Here is a 20,467-nt window from a genome sequence, read left to right on the forward strand (position 1 = left end):
TGCCGCGTGTTATTAACAAATCTGCTGCATTCACACAGTCGACTCATGTTTAACATGAGCCGATAATGAGACAATCGAGACGGTTTAGCTAGCTTCTACTTTTCCGAGTTGAGCATTCAATGCTCTGAAGCGTGTTGAAACAGGCTTGTCCACTCAATTTTACTGCTGCGACTTTAGCCACATTCTGTGGATATTTGTATGGTGTAACAGACCAGGTTCGTCTTGTGCACGGATGTCCCTTGATGATTTAAATCCACTGAGGGAACTTTGACATTCCACAGCCTTGACTGTTGATACTGGTTAGGCCAGCTAACCCAATCCGGTTTTTTGAATTAGTTCTCTGACACGCACTGCCACTTCTTCAACAAGTGGTCGCGTCTGTTTTATCCTTTCCGCCATGTTGTGTACTTCCTCTGTCAACTATAAAACAATAAAAGATATCAAATCACTTTTACAAAAGATATGAGCAAAATTAAGAACAGAAAGAAGTCGGTGGAGGCAAGCGCAGGTTTTCCTAAACCATAGTTTTAAGGTACTCATACAAAACAACAAGAACAATTATTTGCGCGCTACATTACAGTTAAGTGCTGCCTGCTGAAAAGTTTTCAATCGTTATTGTCCAATCAGATATAGCCACGTCAGCTTTTCGCCATCAAGAATTATACGATACGTCATGTTACTAAGCAACATCGGTCAGAATTGTGGAGAAACGACAGACGGATATTTCAAAAACCCAGTATGTTCTCGTCTCCATTGTCCAAGAAAACAGTACGAACACTCCCCGAAAACGTTACGCCATTTGCCAACCAAAGAAAAGATAGCTCAAGTAATGTCAGGTGAAACTGCTTGAGAATGAGACGGCGCTGGATTCTCGGAGAAAAAAGGATAATACACTAGATAGAGACAGAAAAAATACAATTACGACACAAGACAAGCAGTTTTGTTGTTCTTACTTCATGTAGGCACTGTTCAGTTTGTAACAGCTCCTCATCCTGGTGATTCGGTCCCAGTTCCTCTATCTGTTCCTGAACCCACACGGACAACTGATCCCGCTGTTTCTTTTTATGACTGTCAAAATAAAAACATAATTGCATTACAACCATGAAGGACTGCTGCATTCGAGTTGTACCTTCAGTTTGTTGAAGAATAAGAGAGGAGTAGAGTGGAAACATATGTGCGCCACGGTGTCAGCCAGTGTTTTAAGGCTTGGTTTAAGGAACATTGTTGCCGACCAAATGTTCCCAGTTTAGCCACGCGGAACGGGAATTTGCTATGAAACAAAAATGTTCGCCCAGTCACACTTGCCCGGACATGTTCCCAACTCGTGCGCAGTGCCACATGGCAACAGTATTGACTAGCTTGTGCGCATGGTGACACTTTGTTTCCGGACATTGTTCCTTGTTTAGCCACTCGGGCAGGAAAATTTTTCCTACTTCCCACTAATTTAGCCACAATGTTCTGCAACAATGTTTCCTAGTTTAGCCAGGCCTTTAGGAATCACTCTCGTTTGTCACTGCTTTGTGTAATGTTTAGATGGCCTGTACTTTCGTAAGGTTTCTTTCTATGAGCGTAGGTAATGAACGGTAATACTTACAAATATAAGCGCTTTCTCATATTCAAGTATTTGGACCTGGTAGACCACTATAACAGCAAGAAAACTGCTATAAAGATATATTTACCTGTATGCGACTTTCATGTCGTGAAATTCTTGTAGTATATTTTTCATAGCGGCAACACGTTCTTGGAGATTTCCTTCCTCTTTCAGTTGACTCAACAACACACTCTTCACGGCGTCTTCCCTCGCATCCGGTTTACGTTCCCCATCCTCCCGTTCTTCGTCTATTTCTTCTTCCTCTTCGCTGTACTCTCCTGTCGACTGTTCTTCTCCTTCCTTTTCGTCTTCGGAGCCTCTACTCGGTGACGAGGTTGCCGAGGAAGGACTGGATTCCGCTCGTTTTTCACTGTCTAGGGAGGTGCGAGGAGTTGACGCGGGATGTGTGGAGGTAGAAGCACGAACCTCCACCCCCTCAGGTACAGGAGGGTGTAGTGAGGCACCCTTAGCACGGGTAGGCAGAGTGAAGGACGAGGGAGGTAACAACACTGCTCTTCTTTCGGCTCCTCGTGTCTGCCCCGTGTTGATAAGCGGTGGATTAGAAAGGTTTTTGAACAGGTTTTAATACAGGGTCTGAGAGTCCCTGCTGCTTGTCACCGATCACATCTTTGGGTAGGACTAAAAAAAATGCAACATTCTTTTTTCAGCGTTTGCCGAAAAGATCGTAAAACTAGTCCGAACCTGGAACTACTCAATAACAGTATCGATTCTATCTTCACACAGTACGCTTCCAATATTACTAATCTCAGCAACATGAAGGACGCGTGTCACACATGATCCTACCAACTATGACCTAGTTCACTGCGAGTCTTCTCAGTTTTGTAGCTTGAGTGGAGGTAGAACATTCGACCGATGTGTGAAGGTAATCGGTTCCAATCGCATAAGGAACTAGAAATTTATTTGTCCCACGCCTGCGACAACTGAATTTACATCTTTCTAATTGTAGGTACCTGTTATAAAATAAAGTTATCAACTGTGGCATCTTACCAAGTGTATCTTGTCCAGTTCTTTTCGGCCCCTTCTGCACCAAGAAAAGATTCATCTCCGGAAGAAGAGGGAAAGACGATTGATTCCTCCCTAGGGTTCCTCTGGTTGGGATGGATATTGCTACCCATTTGATAAGACGGTCGGGGTGGAGAGGCACGGGGTTTTGTCTCATCATCCTCGACTTGCTCTGTGACACGCGTGGAATGCACGCGCGGTGTTACACTTTTTGACGTGGATATTTGGGTGAGGTCAAAGGACTCCCTTAAGTAATCGGGTTTTCGTGGCCGAGGACGCTCCTTAAAACCCTCTAAAGCAATTCTACAAAAGAAGAGAAAGGGAACAGACCGATTATAACAGCAAGGAGCCTGGAACAAAATACAGAGTAGTTTTAGCCCTCACCCCTTTCTTGGTTTAATGGGTGGGGTAATGTCATCGATTTTAAAAGTGATGCGGAGAAGCTCAAAGAAATATTGAATTTTAGGAACTCTCGACAGGACAGGACTGACGATGGTAAGGATGGAAATGGATTACCACATGGATAATCTAAAAAACACAAGCCTCATGCTTTCAAATTTGGCAGAATTCCCTAAGATTTTGCAAACGTTTAATCAAGACTGAACTCCTTAAAGATGTCGCTTTTAGTCCTTAAAGTGTATATGAATGAAATATTTTCTGCTTATTTGAAAGGCCCGCGAGAATGGCGTCTCGAAATTCTTTTCGTCAGAGATATTGACGTTTAGCGATCAGTGATGACCAGATGACCAAAAAATGTAAATACTGAATAAACAATATCCTAAAACTAAAAGAGTGTCGCCACCAATGGCTCACAAAAGAAAAATGTCACTCTTAGGGCTGTTGCCATGACAACAGTTTTGCCGCTGTGCACCAAACGAAATCCCCAAACCAGAACCAGCCAGGGAGAAATATGGGACTATGTCTGTCAAGCAGGACCCTGCACTAGAGGCAGAATGGGGAGGAGAGAGAGAGAAGTGCATGGCAGCAAACAAGGGTGCAGCTGATCACAGTGGTGCCAAGCAGACCGCTCATGGAGATTTATCAGTTTACCATTTTCTAGAGTCAAATCTAGACGCCATGACTTTGCAAATACAAAAACGCAACTGAAACGAAAAAAGACGAAAGAAAACGCCATTCTTCTGTATTCGAGGCCTCAAATAAGCAGAAAATATTTTTCATGTCATATACACTTTAACTTCGAGTCAATAACGTTTTATTCTATAAACCAGGGGAACTTTTCCGACATCTAAATTTTACGTACTACGTCACTTCGAGCCAACAAAGTGACAAACCTCTCTCCATTACAATGTTTCCGGCTCAGTATTCAGGGGGAGGAAAAAGGGGGTAACTTAATGGAAAATTGAAGAACTATATTAATTCCACACCTGTGAACTTCCATACTGTAGGTCGAGGGCGGGACTGAAGGGACTGGGCGCGTTGTTTCTGACAACGTGGCAATTGGCCAATCAGGTTTGGGCTCAATCACACGTCTGGGCCTGGGCTTGCCTCCTCTCTGTCGTACTCGATTTGCTGTTACTCTTCTCCAGTGCATCGCACAGCGGTACACGCACTGATGCACGGAGTGGGCAACCTGTGAACACGTTATCAAGAAGAAATGGTAGTCAGGCAATGTAGTAGGCTGGATGTTAGAGAGAGAAGCTGCTCCCAAAAAGGTAAACTTGAGAAAAGGCATGCAACAAAATCAATCAAACCTCCAGTTGTCGCTCTTGGGCCAGCCTTGACCTTTCTGAAGCCAGATAAAACCCAACCTAGAATCCGGCAAGAACAAAGAAATACATGAAAATACTGCCTAAACTTGAACCCCATAGTCTTGAAAAGGAAGCAAATTCAAGAATGGAGAATACGTTTTTAAACATTTTTTACGTGATCACACCTTCATCCATTGCGTGACTCCAGTCCGCAGTAGTCTGTTTCGTCGCTCTTCCAAAGCTCTGGCGATACGAACCGCTTTCCTCTTGCGAACGATCGCGTACTCCAACAGAGCATAAAACGCCTTAAAAACCACACCAAAATAATAGTAGATTAAATGCGGTTGACAGAAAAAAAGGACAATGTCTTTCAACGTAGTAACGATTAATTTGTGACATCTTTTGTATGTTGGTTTCCCGACTGCGTGTTTAATCGCCTGTGAGGTACGTGTGATTGTTGGAAACTTGATTCGTTGTTAAGTTTCTGATCTAGTTGATAAGATTCAATCCGTCCAAAAAGTCCAGTCCGTCCGTCCACATTTGGCACACCAAATATACTTTTAGTACCACAATATATGGAAAAATTCAGCCACCTCAGTGATAACTCAAACCATCATTTCTTGTTAAGTCTTAAGAAACATGAACATAAATTCACTGCCTACCTTTCTTTGCAGACTGACGCTCCAATGCCATAACGCCAGTACCGTCTGTCTCTTTTCTTGCATTACGATGCCATGCTGAAATTTTACACATTCCACTTCTAAGTTCCCAAAAATATATACAAATGAAAGACTAGTAAAATTGCAAACAACAGTCTGTAACAATGTTAATCAAAAGTCACGGAATAGCTTCAGAGGAAAATTCCAATTGGTTGGCATTTTGCGCTGCGATTGACTGAATAAGAACGCCGCTTACCATATCTGCATAGCAACATTGAAAATTATTTCGAGTATTTATTCTGTAAAAGACACAAAGAATTTCCATTCCTTGTTTTCAGAGAGCTGTGAAAACACGCGTAAAAGTTTACGATTGGAACTTTGCTCGTTCTCTTATACAAATTCCTGTTTTACCATAACTCAGCTTCGCCAAAAACGTTGTCTATTTATGAACAAGCCAGACGATTTAGAATGCTTACCCGATTCTTCCATTTCCTAAAGAAAGCAGCGGTAATCCTTCGATTATGAAGCCACATGCTCTGTCTTTGGAGAATCTACAACGAAAAATGAAGCCACGCGTTCTAATTCCACATGTGAAAATTTGTTTGATTTTTCAACATATCAGGTGGTTTGCACGTTGTCTGGCTAATCTCAAACTTGAAATTTAAATAAGTTATTTAAAATCAACAGCAAGAGAACTTTAACCCAAAGGTGGTTTCCATTAAGCCAAAAATTTTGCCTGGACCTTACCAGACTACCAAGTCAAAAGATGAGGTGTATTTTAAAACCCTGTCGCCGCAGGCACCTGGGAGAAGATAGGACCTGGAAATTCATGGAGATGTTCAAGAACGTTCACAAAGAAAAGCTGCAAAAATGTCGTTTACCTTGATCCTAAAAGAAAGGTGGATGTAGCCCTTCCATGCCAGCACCGCTTTTCCTAGCAGTGTCTTATTATGATGCTCGCAAGCCTTGTTTCTAAGAGCCTTGTCATGTACTGACTTCATTTTGAAGGATTTCCACGCGCGGAATGAACGCTTCAATTTACCTGGCAAAACAATCAAACAATTGTTAGTATACTCACTGTTATTCTTGCCAGTTTATTACTGTCACGTTGTTTCGTGTGGGTGCAGACCGTAGGCAGGTCGTGAGTTTCGTTCTCGACCTAGTGCATCATATAATTTGTCATTTGTAGACATACAAACTCTCATAATGCTGGTAAAGAGTTAAGACGCACGTGATTTCCTTTGGCCAATACAGTAATTATAACTATAAGTAGCTAAGACTTGGTGGTTTGAATTTGAAACAAAATTCATCGGGTACGTGTTTTTCCTACAAATCCTCCAAAATGGAACAATAAAGCCACCTTAAAAACTTACACTTGACGTTATTTCTAATTTCATTTTCCACGATCGTTCTATCTCTGAACTCTTATAGCTCCAGTTGGTCGTCTTACAGATGTGAGTAACATGATCACTTGACGCAAAAGGCTCATTTCATAAAAAAACCCGTATACGCAAAGTACAAAACATGCGTCTCGCTAACCTCTCTCTAGTTTCTGTTGAATTTCGTGAAGACGTTGCCACTGTAGCCATTTTTTGACTGCATGATGAGTGGAGAATTCTCTCCAACATGTGAAACACTGCATGGAAAAAAATTATCACTCTCAAGAGTTAGCCCAAAGGTCAGTATCGAACCTCTTTATTACTCGTAAAACATTTTATCTTCACCGAAGAGAAGCGATTAAGGGGCGATAAGAAGGGATTAAATAGCGATAAGTGAACCAGCGACCTTTTGATCGGACTAAAAGTACGAGATTGTAAGACTAAGGAGTACCACTTTTCAGACAGGGTTTTTATGTTTTCGATTATCACATTTAACACTTATCTTGTACCATCAGTCTCTTATTCAACTGTTCAGCAACATGGAGAAGTGAGGGGTCTGGACACGTAAACTGGACTAGAAAGTCGTACTCATAATCTTGTCGTACTCGTATTGCCACCTCAAGGTGGCTTCTGTCTTTCTGTTAAAAAACGTGCTGTTTGTTTACCTTGGAAAGTATTGTTTGGTTAAACAATGTCTTCGCTACATGCTTATTTCTCCTCTCTTCTCTGTTTTCTACGACATTCTGCCTCCACGTTTCAAAGGCAGATCTGAAAACAAGAAAATATATGTGTTCAAAAAAAAATCCGAAACAGTCAGAGGTGAACCCTTAGCTACTTGTTTTATTTCCGTAAAAAGGCACGCTTGTGGTATTTTTTCTATTTTCTTCTCCCGCTTGTCAAATATTAAAATATACAAACATTCAAAGGTACTTCATATCACAAGCTTAACAACAGATTCTTACACTTCGACATGGCGATGTCTATTAAAAAAAATTTCTAATGAATGACTGCAAACTTTCAAATGAATTCGAAATTAGGGTGAGCACGATAAAATTATGATAAATCACCTCAATCGATCTAAATTGTGCGCTTGAAGCCTCTCATCACAATGCGTTTCAACAGCCTTTGCATGATTGTGATGATCCTATAAGAAATGACAGCGAGATGAGTGTATTAACAGTAGAGGTAAGTGGTAAAGTCTGCATACGAGCCTAGTGGCCCATCAGGCCGGGGCTTATCCTGGTTTTTGCGGCCTGAAGCAACTAGGAGTATTTCTACTCCCCCCCCCCCCCCAGCAGTAAATTCGAGGTACCCATTCATGCACCTGGGTCAAGAGGCACTATGAGAGTTAACACAACGCATGCATCGCAGTGCCCTGGCCAGGGCTCGAACCTTGACCACTCGATCCGGAGTCCAGCACGCTAACTATTAGCCACCGCGCTTCCAATTGTTTCCTAATACTGTCCAGATCGTCCAAGAGGAACACATCTTTAGTTTATGATTGAGTGGTCGAGTAACAGTCACAGTATTTGATAAGGTACAGTGAGCTAGTGATTGTTAATTGACCTCTACAGATCAGAGCACACCAACTGATTTCATAAACTTGATATGTCTTACCTTCCAAGCGTTGGTAACAAGAGAGAGAAGACGCTGTTGGTAATGCAGGTTAGCACGTGCCTGTTTCTGCCATTTTACCTGCCTGTAACGAACAAACTGAAAGAAAAGGGAACCAACAAAATCAATGCTAATAAAAAAAACCCGCTTTCTTTATTGTGAAAAAAAAAAATGTATGGAACATGTATCTCTACGTGCATATCTAAAATAACTTTGTTGCAATGGTTAACAAATCACAGTTTGCACTTTCACAAAACGAGAGCATCTCTAAGTGGTCTGCCAGTAATTGCAAGTTTATTTTATTTAACTTCTAACCCAAGCTTTTGTAGACAACATTTTTCGAATAGAGTACGAGTTCTGCCCCAGGTGGCTTTACTTCAGATTGGCTAGTCAACATGATCTGTTTAATTTTTGTTAAATTCTTTTACTCTACCATCTGTAGTGAGGATTTGAAACTTTTGTCACATCACCACCGTTCACGGCTTAGTGTCGTCACGCAGTGCTTGGAAAAGCATTGCGTGACAACTCATATAACAGCTGCAAAGGAGACCATAAGTAGCAGCCTTATGTTAAGATACAAAATAATCTGCTTGGAAACCAGGACTTACCTGCTGCCACGCTGCCCAAGTCTTTTTCAAAAGATGGACGTAGTAATGCCTCACTGATGAATGCTGTACTGACCGACTGGTGCAAAAAAAAAACAACAACAACAACAAAAAAACATCTCGTAAACTGTTTCTAAACTAGTAAAAGTCAAGGTTATCCGCTCAGTGTGATGACCATACCATTGTAAAGATTACATATGAATTGTCATTGTAGATCGGTAAGTAAAATAAAACCAGTGACACATCTATGGTGTACCATGTTTACCTTTGTTTCATTTCATTGTTAAACTCTCTCCATCTTCCTATCCCCATTTGTAGCAATTTTCGATTGTGGTGATCATCAGCCACAGCCTAAGAGCAAATTTTCAACAAACTTAGTTCAGTGCCATGGCTTGTCGCATAAAACGCTGGTATGCCATGAAGTTTTCAATTGTTTGTTAGTTCAATGAACTTAACAAAGCACATATAAAGTTCTCTACAAAGAGTCATATCAATGGTACACCAAGTCCCCAGCTGAAATGCTTTCCAGGCAATCATGAAAGTTCCAAAACTACAAATTCGGGATACGAAGTTGTGATTTTTCGTAATCCAAACAATTAGGGATGTCACGCTAATTGCAAAATTACGAGAATCACGACCTGGACGAAATTTATTTGAGAACCAAAGCAAGGAAGTGGAAATTGAAAAAAGTATGGACAAGAGCAAAAGTTTGACTACTGTGTGTATCAAGATCAAAAGACTTGTAATGAAAATAAGAGACTAATAGGTTGACTCAAAGCTGGACTCTCAGAGTGAAAGCGTTTGGTAAAGGTTAAGTTTCAAAGCAAAATATCTCACATTCAGGTTGGTACAAGAGATGTTAGTGTGAAGCAATTTGGAAAACAAATTGACCCTATGTACCTCAAGCTGTCTTTCATGTAACTTTTTTCTTGCTTGTTGAAGCCAGAATTGAAGACTGCGCCTCTTTATAACTTCATCATTATGAAGAATGGCCTGCAATTAAAATAAAAGCTTTGCTTATTTCTTTTTAATAACATAACAAATCTCCACAAAAAAGTAACGACAAAAATAAATCTGGTGGAGATAAATAAAAATAAATAAATTAATATATTTAGAGAGGAAGCCACGTCATTTCTAGCTGGTTTTCATGCGGTCCTCTATCCAGGTCTGTTTGTTTTGAAAACTCAGTTATTAAAAGTTGACCTATCATAACACATTGCTATCCAAAACAAGTGTTTCTTGTTCCTAAATTGTTTCGTTTACTTTCTTGGTAATGGTTTTCACTCGAACTATCAATGGAAGGAGAGTAGTAAGTACATTTCTGATAAAAAGAAAATAAATAAGAGGCCAAATTACATAGGATGGGAGGCAATTCTCACCATTCTCTCCATCATTCTGACGTCCATCATCAGCTGATATTTGCTCCACCATGAGTAAAATGTCTTTGCCAGAAGTGCTTCCCTACAATTGAAAAGATTTAAAAAGATTTAAAGGGACACTGTCACCAGATTCACTTCAAAAACTCAAGAGCCCAAAGACATATGTCTTTACACAAGCATGAAAAAGAAAGGTGTTGCATATTTGTGCTGTATATTTAACTTACCCTCTGAACTTCTCTGCAGCAAGATTAGTCTCTTTGTTGGAATGCATCAGGTCCACAAAAATCATTATTCTACAAAAGTACCTGAAGAAAAACATATTGTGTTATAAACAAGTTATCAACTCCACAACATTTAAATTCAAAGAATCATCAACATCATTTGTTTTGCTACAATACCAACACATTATTAGCCTAAGAGCAACTTTCTATTGAGTGTTGTAAAACCAAAACCAAAGTAATAACTCTGGCCAACCACAGTGGACACAGACAATCCAGTGAACCAATCAAAACAAAAAGCAGATACATGTAGCCAGCAAGAAGTGCGGGAAAACGTTTATGAGTAAGTCACAAAATTTTTGGTTTTGGCTCTTACTTCTGATTGGATGAGAAAGTGGTGGGAGTTTTTAAAGCAAATCACTAAGCGTAGTAATGCAGATCCAAAGAAAATGTGAGTTCTTTCAATACTCAGTGAAAATCCCTCTTAGAAGACAAATGGAGAATTTGAGAACCAAACCTGGGTAAAGCTCTCTCACGGAAATGATAATCAGCTTTTCCATACTGAGATTTTCTGAATCTCCTCCACTGGCAGTACTTCACCCAAATGGTAAACAACTTCCTCTTCAGCTGAAAGCTACACGTGGAACATGTTATTAACCAAAGGCAAAGAAAAATCTACAAAAACACAATCCATGAACAAATGATTGAAGTATTCTCCTTACTTGTGATGAGCTCTTGCTTTTCTGGAAACTGAATGAAGCTTGAGTTCCTCAGAATGCTCACATCGCCTTAACCAGACATTCCACACTCTTTGCAGTTGCTGACAAAATAAAATGGAAGTTTTTTGCACAGTCACTGATTGTATATGACTTGGGGGATCTACAAAAATGGACCACTTGCACACTATTAAAGTATCTGTTTGAAATTGTTGTCTGTCTGTCTGTCTGTCCGTCCATCTGTCTGGCCTTCTGTCTAATTATAGCCAAATGTTAGGATGTGTTTGAAATATTATAATATTTTATAACATTATCACAATGTAAGCAGAGGGTTAGCTACAAAGCATGCAAAACATGCCCATGTTGCTAAATTGATCATCTTATACAGAAGATTTGTTTACGAATTACAGAAAAGAACTATCAAGAATTTGAATAATGCCCACTGAAGAGGTATTGAGAGTATTGAGCAATGCACTTACAAATCTCTGCTGCAGGTCTTCAGCCATCTTTAAGCGCATCTCTTTTAGTCTTCTCTGTACAGCTTGCAGGTGAAGAGCATTAAAACAAGTTTTCTGTAAAGAAAAACACAGAAGCTAAGTTATATCTGTTCATTTCTCTTCAAAAGCTACATATTGTTGCTTCTGTGCAAACTTGCTGGCTTTTACAGAAACTCTTATGTTGTACGCTGCCAGTAAGATGGCGTGGAAATCTCTTCAAAAGTTTACAGAACTGATCTGCGACAGCGAACGAAGGGAGGGGGCGGGGGGACACAGGGCCCAGTCAGAGATGTCCATACCCACAGCACAATGAACAAGAAAAATGGACAGTAGCTTGGGGATTGCTTTGTTGGAAACCAGAAGAAATGGATTCCCATCAGGCAGTGATGAAAACACTGTTTGAATGCACTTGTTACTGTTTTCTTTCTCTTACCAAAAAAATAAATAAAATACATAAATAAATAATGTGTAGGAAAACTGGAAACTGTGTTTGCTGCAATTGTACATGGCTACAGTTATGTCCCAGTCTATCATGATTGTATATGGGAGCAGAATTGAAGTTACGATTTCAAATACATGTGTCATTTTCATAACCAAGTGAATCACAGCATCACTTACTCCAAGATTGGTGCGTAGGTTAAGTGATAAGAAGACAGCTCATCAGGCTAATGAAGAAGACTTACCAACAAGTGCTCTGTGTAATGATGGGCAGCGATATCTTCATTCTCGTACTCTTCATGCTTCAGAACAATATCTTTCAGTGAAGTTAATGAAAGTTGACAGAGGTTGACTCAAATGAAAGTTAACAGTTTAACCAAAATACATACATTGAACTATTATGACCACTTGACGATGGTCTTTTGACCAATCTAACACAGTTATATTCACTAAACATGTACTTTCACGACAAGGCGTTAGCATGCTCGATTCCACATCAAGTTACGTGGTAAACCCCCGGGGGGTTTTCTACAAATTTTTTTTGGGGGGGCCCCCCCCCCCCCTCCCTCCCTTTTCTTTTTTTTTTTTTTTTTTTTTTTTTTTTTTTTTTTTTTTATTTTTTTTTTTTTTTATTTTTTTAATTTTTTTTTTTTTTTTTTTTTTTTAAACCCTCGCGCCCCCCCCCACCCCCAAATACCCCCCCCCCCCCCCCCCCCCCTGAACCTCAGGCTGGTAACCATCAAAGTAGTCTTTGGAATTAGAATGTTTTTTATTTATTTTATTTTAATAAAAAACAAAACAAAATTTATTTTTAATTTCAACTTCCAGTACAAATCAATTTGGAATATCAATAAACTTCTTTTAACATTGTTTTGATAATTTTGTGGTGCATCAGCGCAATAATTTTGCCCTATAACTAGTGATTACTTTCTTTATAGAGTGTTTTCATGGCAGCCATGTTGGATAATTTAAACAATAAAAGTTATTTGCATAAAAAAGATTTTTTTTTCCAAAGGAAAATCATTCTTCTGTTTCACTCCTCCAATATAACATTGTTTGGAAACTATGAGGAGAAATTAGATGCTATTAACTGTTGATAACTGCTGTAGGAAAGAGCAAGGATACAGTATTTCCAGTGAACAAAAGCTCTCCTTGCTACAGCCACATCACCCTTGTAGTTAATCAAGTCATCAAATTGAGCAAGCTCTACTTGTCTCTGCCATCTTGTCACCCACATGTGAAATGACTTTTTCAGTAATTCCAGTGAGAAGTGTCTGCTTGCAGCACCTATATGTAGGTGACATAATGAAATTTCAATTGGGTTCATAATCTTTTGAGCTTTAAAAATCCATGACTTTCCATGACCTTTTCCATTACTTTTCAAAGTTTTCCATGACTAAAATTTGACCATTTTTCTTGGAAATTTTCAAATAATTATCTTGATTTTGGGTATGTTTTTACCCTTTTCTTCACAAAAAATAACCTGCCTAATTTATTTTGTACAATCAATACTATTTTTCATGACTTTCCGTAACCCACACTGAAAATTCCATGACTTTCTAGGCCTGGAAAATGAAATTCTAAAATTCCATGACTTTCACGGTTTCCCATGACCCGTAAGAAACCTGTTATACACTATCATGAGCAACGCTTTTTTCAAATCAACGTTTTCTTGTTGCCACAACCTGAAAAGTGCACCTACCATGTCGCAGCTGTTTCAGTTTTCTCACTGATTTGTAGTTTTTCAGACCCCTCCACACCCTTAGCAATAACATTTTGTCATTAAATCTTGAAGCAACTCTCATCTTTTCCTTCTCATCAGTTTTTACTAAACAAGCAGAAGTCCACACCTTCCAAGCCTACGGATAAAAAATCAGATAGCATGATTGTAGCTTACTACATTGGGCACAGGCATCCAGAGCATATAAAATAGAAACAAAGGGAGGGTAGAGGATGAGAAGGAGGGGAAAGGGAGTGAAAAAATAAAAGGAAAAAATGGAAAGTGACGAAAAATTGAACTGAGTTAAATTGAATTTATATTTTTTGGCAGCAATAACTTACATTAATTAAAGGAAGTAGAAAACACTTCTTTTAACTGAACTTTTATTCAGCTCTTTGTCTTTGTTCAACGACAATCCTTATGTAATTACTGAGTTGAACTGTAAATTAACTGCAAAAAAGCGACAGTTGGAATTCACCGAAAAAGTGGGCGGGGAAGTAGAACAAGGTGGGTGGGGCAAAGATATAAACATTTGAGCCCATTCCACAGCACCTTGGTCATTAGACTTGTAGCCCAGAACTGGAGGGCTTCATGGTCCATGTATTGCAAGTTTTCCTTGAATGCTAACTGTGCCAACCAATGGTCCCATGCTCTTCTGTGGAATAAAAAAAAATTCAGTAAAAATCATGCAACTTGCAAAATAACTGATTCATCCAAATTTTGCATTAATGTCCTTACAAACAGATTCCCAAGTTCTTGTATAATTTTTTTGCTTGGTACTGGAATGCCTATCCTTGACATATTGTATTTATGATGCACACTATTCTGGCTTTTAGCCCTTAAAATCCATCAAGTGACCAATATCTTTGCAATCCTCTCTTTTAATTAACCAAAAAAGGCAACTGAAAATAGCATCATATTAAGCACCTTTTTAGCTGATTTTCAGCCAAATCCATAGCTCGGTCAGTCTGTTGTCTTTTCCTCCGTCTGGTTCCAATGTACTCTTTCCAACCTGACCAACACTTTGCAAGTAATGCATGGTGTGCTACAAAGAAACAATACATCAAATAAAAGTTAACATTCAACCTAACTCTCTCTCCAACCAGCTTGTACAATGACCTTAAATGGTGAAGGAAAGCCCCATGGAGATTTTGAATTGAAACATTGAGTTTCACATTTCCAAAATAAAATTGAACTTTAAAATTTTTTAATAATTACATGACAATTAGATGTCAGGAAAATTTCCTCCAATAAAGGTAAGTTCGAATTGGGCATTTTGTAGAAAGCACATTGTATATTTGCAGTTATTTGATCTCAGTTTTACTGTTGTCCATGATATTACTAGTTAAATAATGGGGTAGGGTAGGGACAATTAAAAAAATAGTGGTTCACCCAACACACGGCAGTGGAAAGGGGGGACGCAAACCAGAGGTGAGGGCAAATCCAGTGAGGAGAAAAAAAAAAAAAAAAAGACAGGGAGGGGGAAAGAGAAGAGGGGAGGGAGAAGGAGGGGGGGGGAAGGGGAGGGGTGCACCCAAACAGAAAAAAAAAAAAACTGAGAAAAACAAAGAAAAAAACTGAGATCAAAATAACTGCAACATATATACCAATACTGCATGAAATGTAACTACGACCCTCACCCTGGTGATGAGCCAACTTGTCTCTTGTCTTCTTTGTTCTACAATAACTGATGTACTCTCTCCAAGCTTTCCAGGACTTTTGCCACAGTCTATATCTAAAAAACAATCATCATACAATCATGTACCAACTTACTACATGGCGAAGATTGAAGAAGTATAAAAGGGAAAGGGAGTGTCAGGGGGAGGGTGCAAAAATTCTACTATTCTTAATTAATCGGAGGTCAGATCAGAATTTAAAGCAGTTACATATTACAGTTGAACCCCGCTATTTGAACCATCAGGGCAAACAAAAAACAGTTGAAAATAGCTGGAGGTCGAAATAGCCGATAGTAAATGACAGAAAGGCAAATCCAAGGGAAATGGGTTTTTGTTAGAAATAGCAAAGAATTCAAAATAACCGAGTTCAAATTATTGGGGTTCAACTGTAATTAAATCCTGGTGAAATTATTTCAGTGTGTTAACTAGTAAATTATGTAAAGTCATGGTACAAGCATCAAAATATAATATTTATAAAAAATAATAGTTGAGATCATGCAAGGCTTAGAAAAAACTTGAATTTCAGCTGCTCTTAAAAAACAAGCAGCTCTCAAATTTTGCTTTCCCAGCGCAGTAACATACTTCTCGTACATGTAGTTACTTCTTAGTTTATTCAAGTCATGATTTAGTCAGCAGACAATTTACCCAGCTCCTTTGCCCAATGGGCAAGTGAGCACAACCTTTTTTTAAACCTGTGATGAGTGTAACTACTAGTACTTACCTGTTGTGATAATCAGCTCTAACATTAAGCTTCCACCCTCTCCTTCCTGACCACCAAATATCTTGCCAAACCTGTAGTGTGCGCTGCATCAGCTTTCTCTCATAATGGCCTCTGTCAGTCAATAGAAATGAAACTACAAGCTGCATTTTGTAGGACATTTTTTATGGACAGGTACCGTAATTTTGACTACTGGTAACTGAAAGTTGCCCTGTTAGAGTCTGTTGTAATGAGTCTGTTAGATTATAATAACTTATTAGAATATTATAATTATAATTTATTAGAGCAGTTTTTTTCAATTGAGTGTCGTAAAACCAGAACCAAAGAAATGACTCCAATCAATCACAAACGATGCAAACAATCCCCGTGAACCAATCAAAACTCGAAAGAAATGCATGTAGCCAGCACAATAAGTGGGAAAACGTGCGTGAACCAGTCATGATTGGTTTTGGTTTTACTTCTGTTTTGTTGAGAAAGTGGCACAAGATATAATATTTAAACCAATCACTAAGCAAGGCACATGTACAACTGTAATGCTAAATCAAAAAAAATGCAAGTTAATTTTAACAGTCAAATGAAAACTGCTCTAAGTCAATGTATTAATAAAGTAAACTCCACTTAGTTATTTTGAAATGGAATGACCATGTCTTGTTACCTTGCTGTAACGGGAGTCACTCTTCCATATGTCTTCTTTCTCCAAATCAACAAATATTTCTTGGCTAAAAACCTGAGTGGTAAATGATTCTTAGAGGTAGGTTAACAAAAAACTAAAAACTACTAACAATACAACAGTCACAAACAGGTGCCCAATTTTGCTGGTCATCATCACTGTCTCATCAAAGAACCTATATTGTATCTCAAGATTTCCGTTACTAAGCCCTGGGCTTATCGAGCAACTTCGTGAAAAGAAACTTTTAGGTGTGGGTTTCTCAGCGTGAAGGACATTAAGTTCGTCTAGACAGCCTGTCAGCGTTTGAACAAAAAAACCATTTAAACGTTGCCTAGCGAGTGTTAATCGAAATACGTCTCAAAATTAAAAATAAATAAATAAAGCAATCGCTTAGTTGCTGTTACAAGTATTGTCAGCAGGGTAGAGGGGGCTTATATCCTGGGGAGCATTATTGAACCGGAATGAATATTTTTGATTCACAGGTTATGGGCCTAAAACCGGGTGGCTTATAACCGGAATTTTACGTTATTGTATCTCAAGATTGCCATAAAGCACGAATGTGTTGTCTAGTCATTAACTGTCAGATATTTTTACCCGTGCCCAAATGCGGTAAAAAGTTTCCACATTTTTACGGTGACAATATATTTTCTCTTGTTATAAAGAACAGCTATAGGCAAAAATTAAGTGACAAAATAGCAACTTGGTTTGCACAAAAATTAAAATTGTTATTCAGTTATTTTATGTTACCTTCTCCTAGTGCTCTGAAATCTTTCAATGCTATTATCAGAAAGAGCTGTTTCTTGGTGAGGACGTTTTTGTTCATGCTGTGAAATTGAATTGATCCATCTTTTGTGTGCTGCACCAGAATGAGCTCCATCTACTCTTCTGAAAAAAAAAAAAAAACAAACATAAAGTTGTATGAACTTGACTGAAGCTAGCACTGAAGTTTACAAAAAATCAATTACTTATTGAATGATTACAGGCGGGGCCACCCCGCGCACTGGGACCCGCGCGCCGAGGAGGGCAAAAAAAACGACGAGGCCGAGGGGGGGCCGGGAGCGTCGCACTGTAATTTATGCATGTCACAATAGCCTCATTTCAATAAATTATTCTTCGGGCACAGTTAACCTTCATACACTGTACATGCTTAATTCTGTGGGCATATCTACAGGTACAAAATATACAGCATACATTTTTTTCAGAGAATGGTAAATGTTACTGACACTACTGTACATGTGTACATGTTTTTGTAGCTTTAAACTCATTGCTGAACGGACCATTACCTTGGAATTTTTGATGAGAACTTAACTGGTTTTCTTTCCTCTTCCTTAATGTTACTCGCCTTAGTAGGCTCTGTGTTAAAAGTACAAAATAATTATATCTGTAAAACATCAATGAATCGATACAACATGCATTATGTACATTAAATGAAAGACAAATAAAGAAACAAACTGATATATAAATTAAACATATAAAACCAACAAAAGAAAGTGGCAGAAGGAAAATAAAGTGGACCCTTCTTCTCCCTTTTTGACAAACTCATTAACACAACCACCTACAATGTAACAGGTACAGTAAACTCTCTCTTAAGACACAGCACCACTAAAAGATGGACACCTCTATAAGAGGGACACCTCCATAAGATGGACACCTGGTAAAGCTCCCTATAAAACGGACACCTCTCTAAGACGGACAACAGACACTTTGAAACAGTCTGTCCACGGACACTTGAGAAGTGTGTTTTTTGTAGTGAATAATTCATCAAAACTTTGTATCGACATAGAGTAAAGTTAGTCAGCGCCTTAAGGGTACCAAACTTACCGCCCAAAAACAATCCACCATAACGGGCTACTTCTCTCTTTTAGTGTTTGGGTACCGAGGGCGTTTTTTTATTTACAGTTGAGTATTACAGTTCAGCTTAATTACTATCTCACTGATGAATGGTGCCACGTTACCTTGACTCTCTATAAAGTGGGCTCCTCTTTAAGACGAACAGTTGGGGCTGGTCCCGAAGGTGTCCGTCTTAGAGGGAGTTGACTGTAGAGCAGTTACGTATTACACTTGTTTTGTCCTAAGAAAAGTTCAGGCAATTTCTTATCTGAGAAATAGGACCACTTCATGAATACCACATTTTCAAACTACTTTTTTGACAGTTTACATGGTCAAATGCCCGACTGATTAGGGCTTCACAGAATTTCAAATTCCCCACCCTCTACAGTTTTTTTAAGGAAAAAGGATAGCCTACAAAATGATGAAAAAAACTCTGATATATCCAGGTAGCTACAAAAAACCTGGAAATAGCCTAAACAAGCCTGATTTTGATCTCTGCTAAAATGTAAATTATCTGTGTATGGTTTCTGATAATAAGGCATTGCTAACACATTTAAAAAAATTTCTCTGACTTATGGAAGCAATCCATGTGTAACACGGCAAAAGGCAAAAGGATACCATTACAAAAAAGAGATGGAACAGGAGCAAGGTACATGTAAATGAATGGATAAAAAAATCCTTCAGTTTGTAACTTCTGACCAATGTTTCTTCAATGGTCAAATCAGGGTTGGAGCGCGCCCCGCCGGCGAGCGCGAGACTAGACACTCGCCCGGTTGGCGAGAGACACTAGAGACCACTTTCCACATCTCATCACCGAAGCACGAAACCCAACAGGCAGACAGGGGGGCGGACATGGCCGTGAGATGGACGAGGACCCGCCGAGCGGAACGGCATGGCCCCGCCCGCCCAGGCGACGGGGGAGGGGTCGGGGGCGCCACCGGGGGAGGAGGGGGGAGGGGGACGGCGGCGAGCGCGGGGGGCGGGAGGCCTTTTAGTTTCCAACCCTGTCAAATGCCCGATTATATATGCTGGCCTTGTTTTTTGTTCAATTTCTCACTGTACATAGGCTCGATTTCCGTTGCTCTCTTGAGTCCGGCCACTTCTCGAACAGCGGCTGGTAATCGGCAGGGGTATTTTGCAGAACACAGAATGCATTCCAGTTTGTTTCACTCTAGTTTGCTTGCAGTTAGCTTTTATTTGTTGGTTTTGTTGGTTAGGGCATTATACTATCGCCGTTCTGTCACCGCCATTTTGCATTCTGCATTCTCTGTTCTTGCAAAATACCCCTGCCAGCTGGTAATCAAGCCTACCCTGTACTGTACAGAGCTAACAGTAACCTCTTATCAAAATTTTGCCCGGGGTACGCCTGGGGGTGGCTGGGTGTGTGGAGAGGGGCTGGACGCTTGTGGATTTGACTGATACATCACCATGCATGAAAATACAGGGTGTTTTCTAAAGCCTGTTAGTTTCCTGATGTTTAATATTCATCCATTGCAAGCAAACATCGACGAAGATTAAGCTTAAGCTTAATATATTACAATGATTTTAAATTTCCCGCCAAATTAAACATGAGCCAATTCGTCAAAAACAACATTACTTGCTTCGTTTTCCTGTTCCATACCTGAATCATTTTCAGTTTCGTCAGCTTTCTTTCGATTCTGCGGGGTGACACCTCGAGCTCTAACAACCAAATGTGAGCTGAGTTCTTTCAAAATGGCTTGCTTTGCCAAGACACGAGTGGACTTGTCATCTTTAGCAGCGTATTCTTTAGCCTTCTGTTTTGCAGCCGACACAGACAACTTCTTCGGTCGTGTTGGCGTATTATAACGCTCATTTCTTTTGCGTTTTTCTCTGTTTCCTGGACTGTCTTCTTGCATTTTTAGCTCTAAAATATCCAGCCTTCCCGACATACACAACCCGCCATATTTCTTTTCCGACTAACTACCGACAACTAAGCGAAGATTTCCGACAGGAACGAAAACTACCGAGAGGTTTGCATGATGGGAATTATATTCTACGCGAAAA

General features: G+C 39.5%; 1 protein-coding gene and 1 pseudogene across 2 annotated transcripts; both read right to left on the reverse strand.

Annotated features, from left to right (window-relative positions):
* Positions 1–26: 26 nt before the first annotated feature.
* LOC144643678 (uncharacterized) lies at positions 27–2,204 on the reverse strand (annotated as a pseudogene). Its single transcript, XR_013568952.1, has 3 exons — positions 1,680–2,204; positions 954–1,068; positions 27–420 (listed from the first exon to the last, which is right to left on the reverse strand). The product of XR_013568952.1 is annotated as an uncharacterized LOC144643678 (transcript).
* LOC144643676 (protein SFI1 homolog) lies at positions 2,090–20,463 on the reverse strand. The gene is made up of 31 exons (XM_078502995.1): positions 20,064–20,463; positions 17,896–17,965; positions 17,360–17,497; positions 16,598–16,669; positions 15,946–16,056; positions 15,189–15,283; positions 14,476–14,593; positions 14,101–14,203; positions 13,531–13,687; positions 12,954–13,115; positions 12,074–12,144; positions 11,373–11,465; positions 10,900–10,997; positions 10,695–10,811; positions 10,184–10,264; positions 9,960–10,041; positions 9,481–9,573; positions 8,846–8,931; positions 8,584–8,659; positions 7,979–8,074; positions 7,429–7,505; positions 7,027–7,129; positions 6,522–6,618; positions 5,864–6,024; positions 5,459–5,533; positions 4,986–5,060; positions 4,509–4,628; positions 4,327–4,383; positions 4,000–4,205; positions 2,600–2,917; positions 2,090–2,230 (listed from the first exon to the last, which is right to left on the reverse strand). The coding sequence occupies exons 1-31, from the start codon at positions 20,350–20,352 to the stop codon at positions 2,206–2,208; spliced, it is 3,522 nt and encodes a 1,173-aa protein (XP_078359121.1). The 5' UTR covers positions 20,353–20,463; the 3' UTR covers positions 2,090–2,205.
* Between the last annotated feature and the right edge of the window lie 4 nt (positions 20,464–20,467).

This window comes from Oculina patagonica, chromosome 2 (genome assembly GCF_052425735.1).
Source record: "Oculina patagonica isolate OP01 chromosome 2, crgOcupat, whole genome shotgun sequence".
Taxonomy (NCBI): Eukaryota; Metazoa; Cnidaria; class Anthozoa; order Scleractinia; family Oculinidae; genus Oculina; species Oculina patagonica.

Bases quoted from the DNA above. Each gene is read 5' to 3' on its own strand.
- LOC144643676 (XM_078502995.1), bottom strand. From the start codon at position 20,352: ATGTCGGGAAGGCTGGATATTTTAGAGCTAAAAATGCAAGAAGACAGT. The intron at 17,966-20,063 runs GTATGGAACAGG...CTTTTAACACAG, and splicing joins CGAAACTGAAAATGATTCAG to AGCCTACTAAGGCGAGTAAC. The intron at 2,918-3,999 runs GTGTGGAATTAA...CTTCTTTTGTAG, and splicing joins TACAGTATGGAAGTTCACAG to AATTGCTTTAGAGGGTTTTA.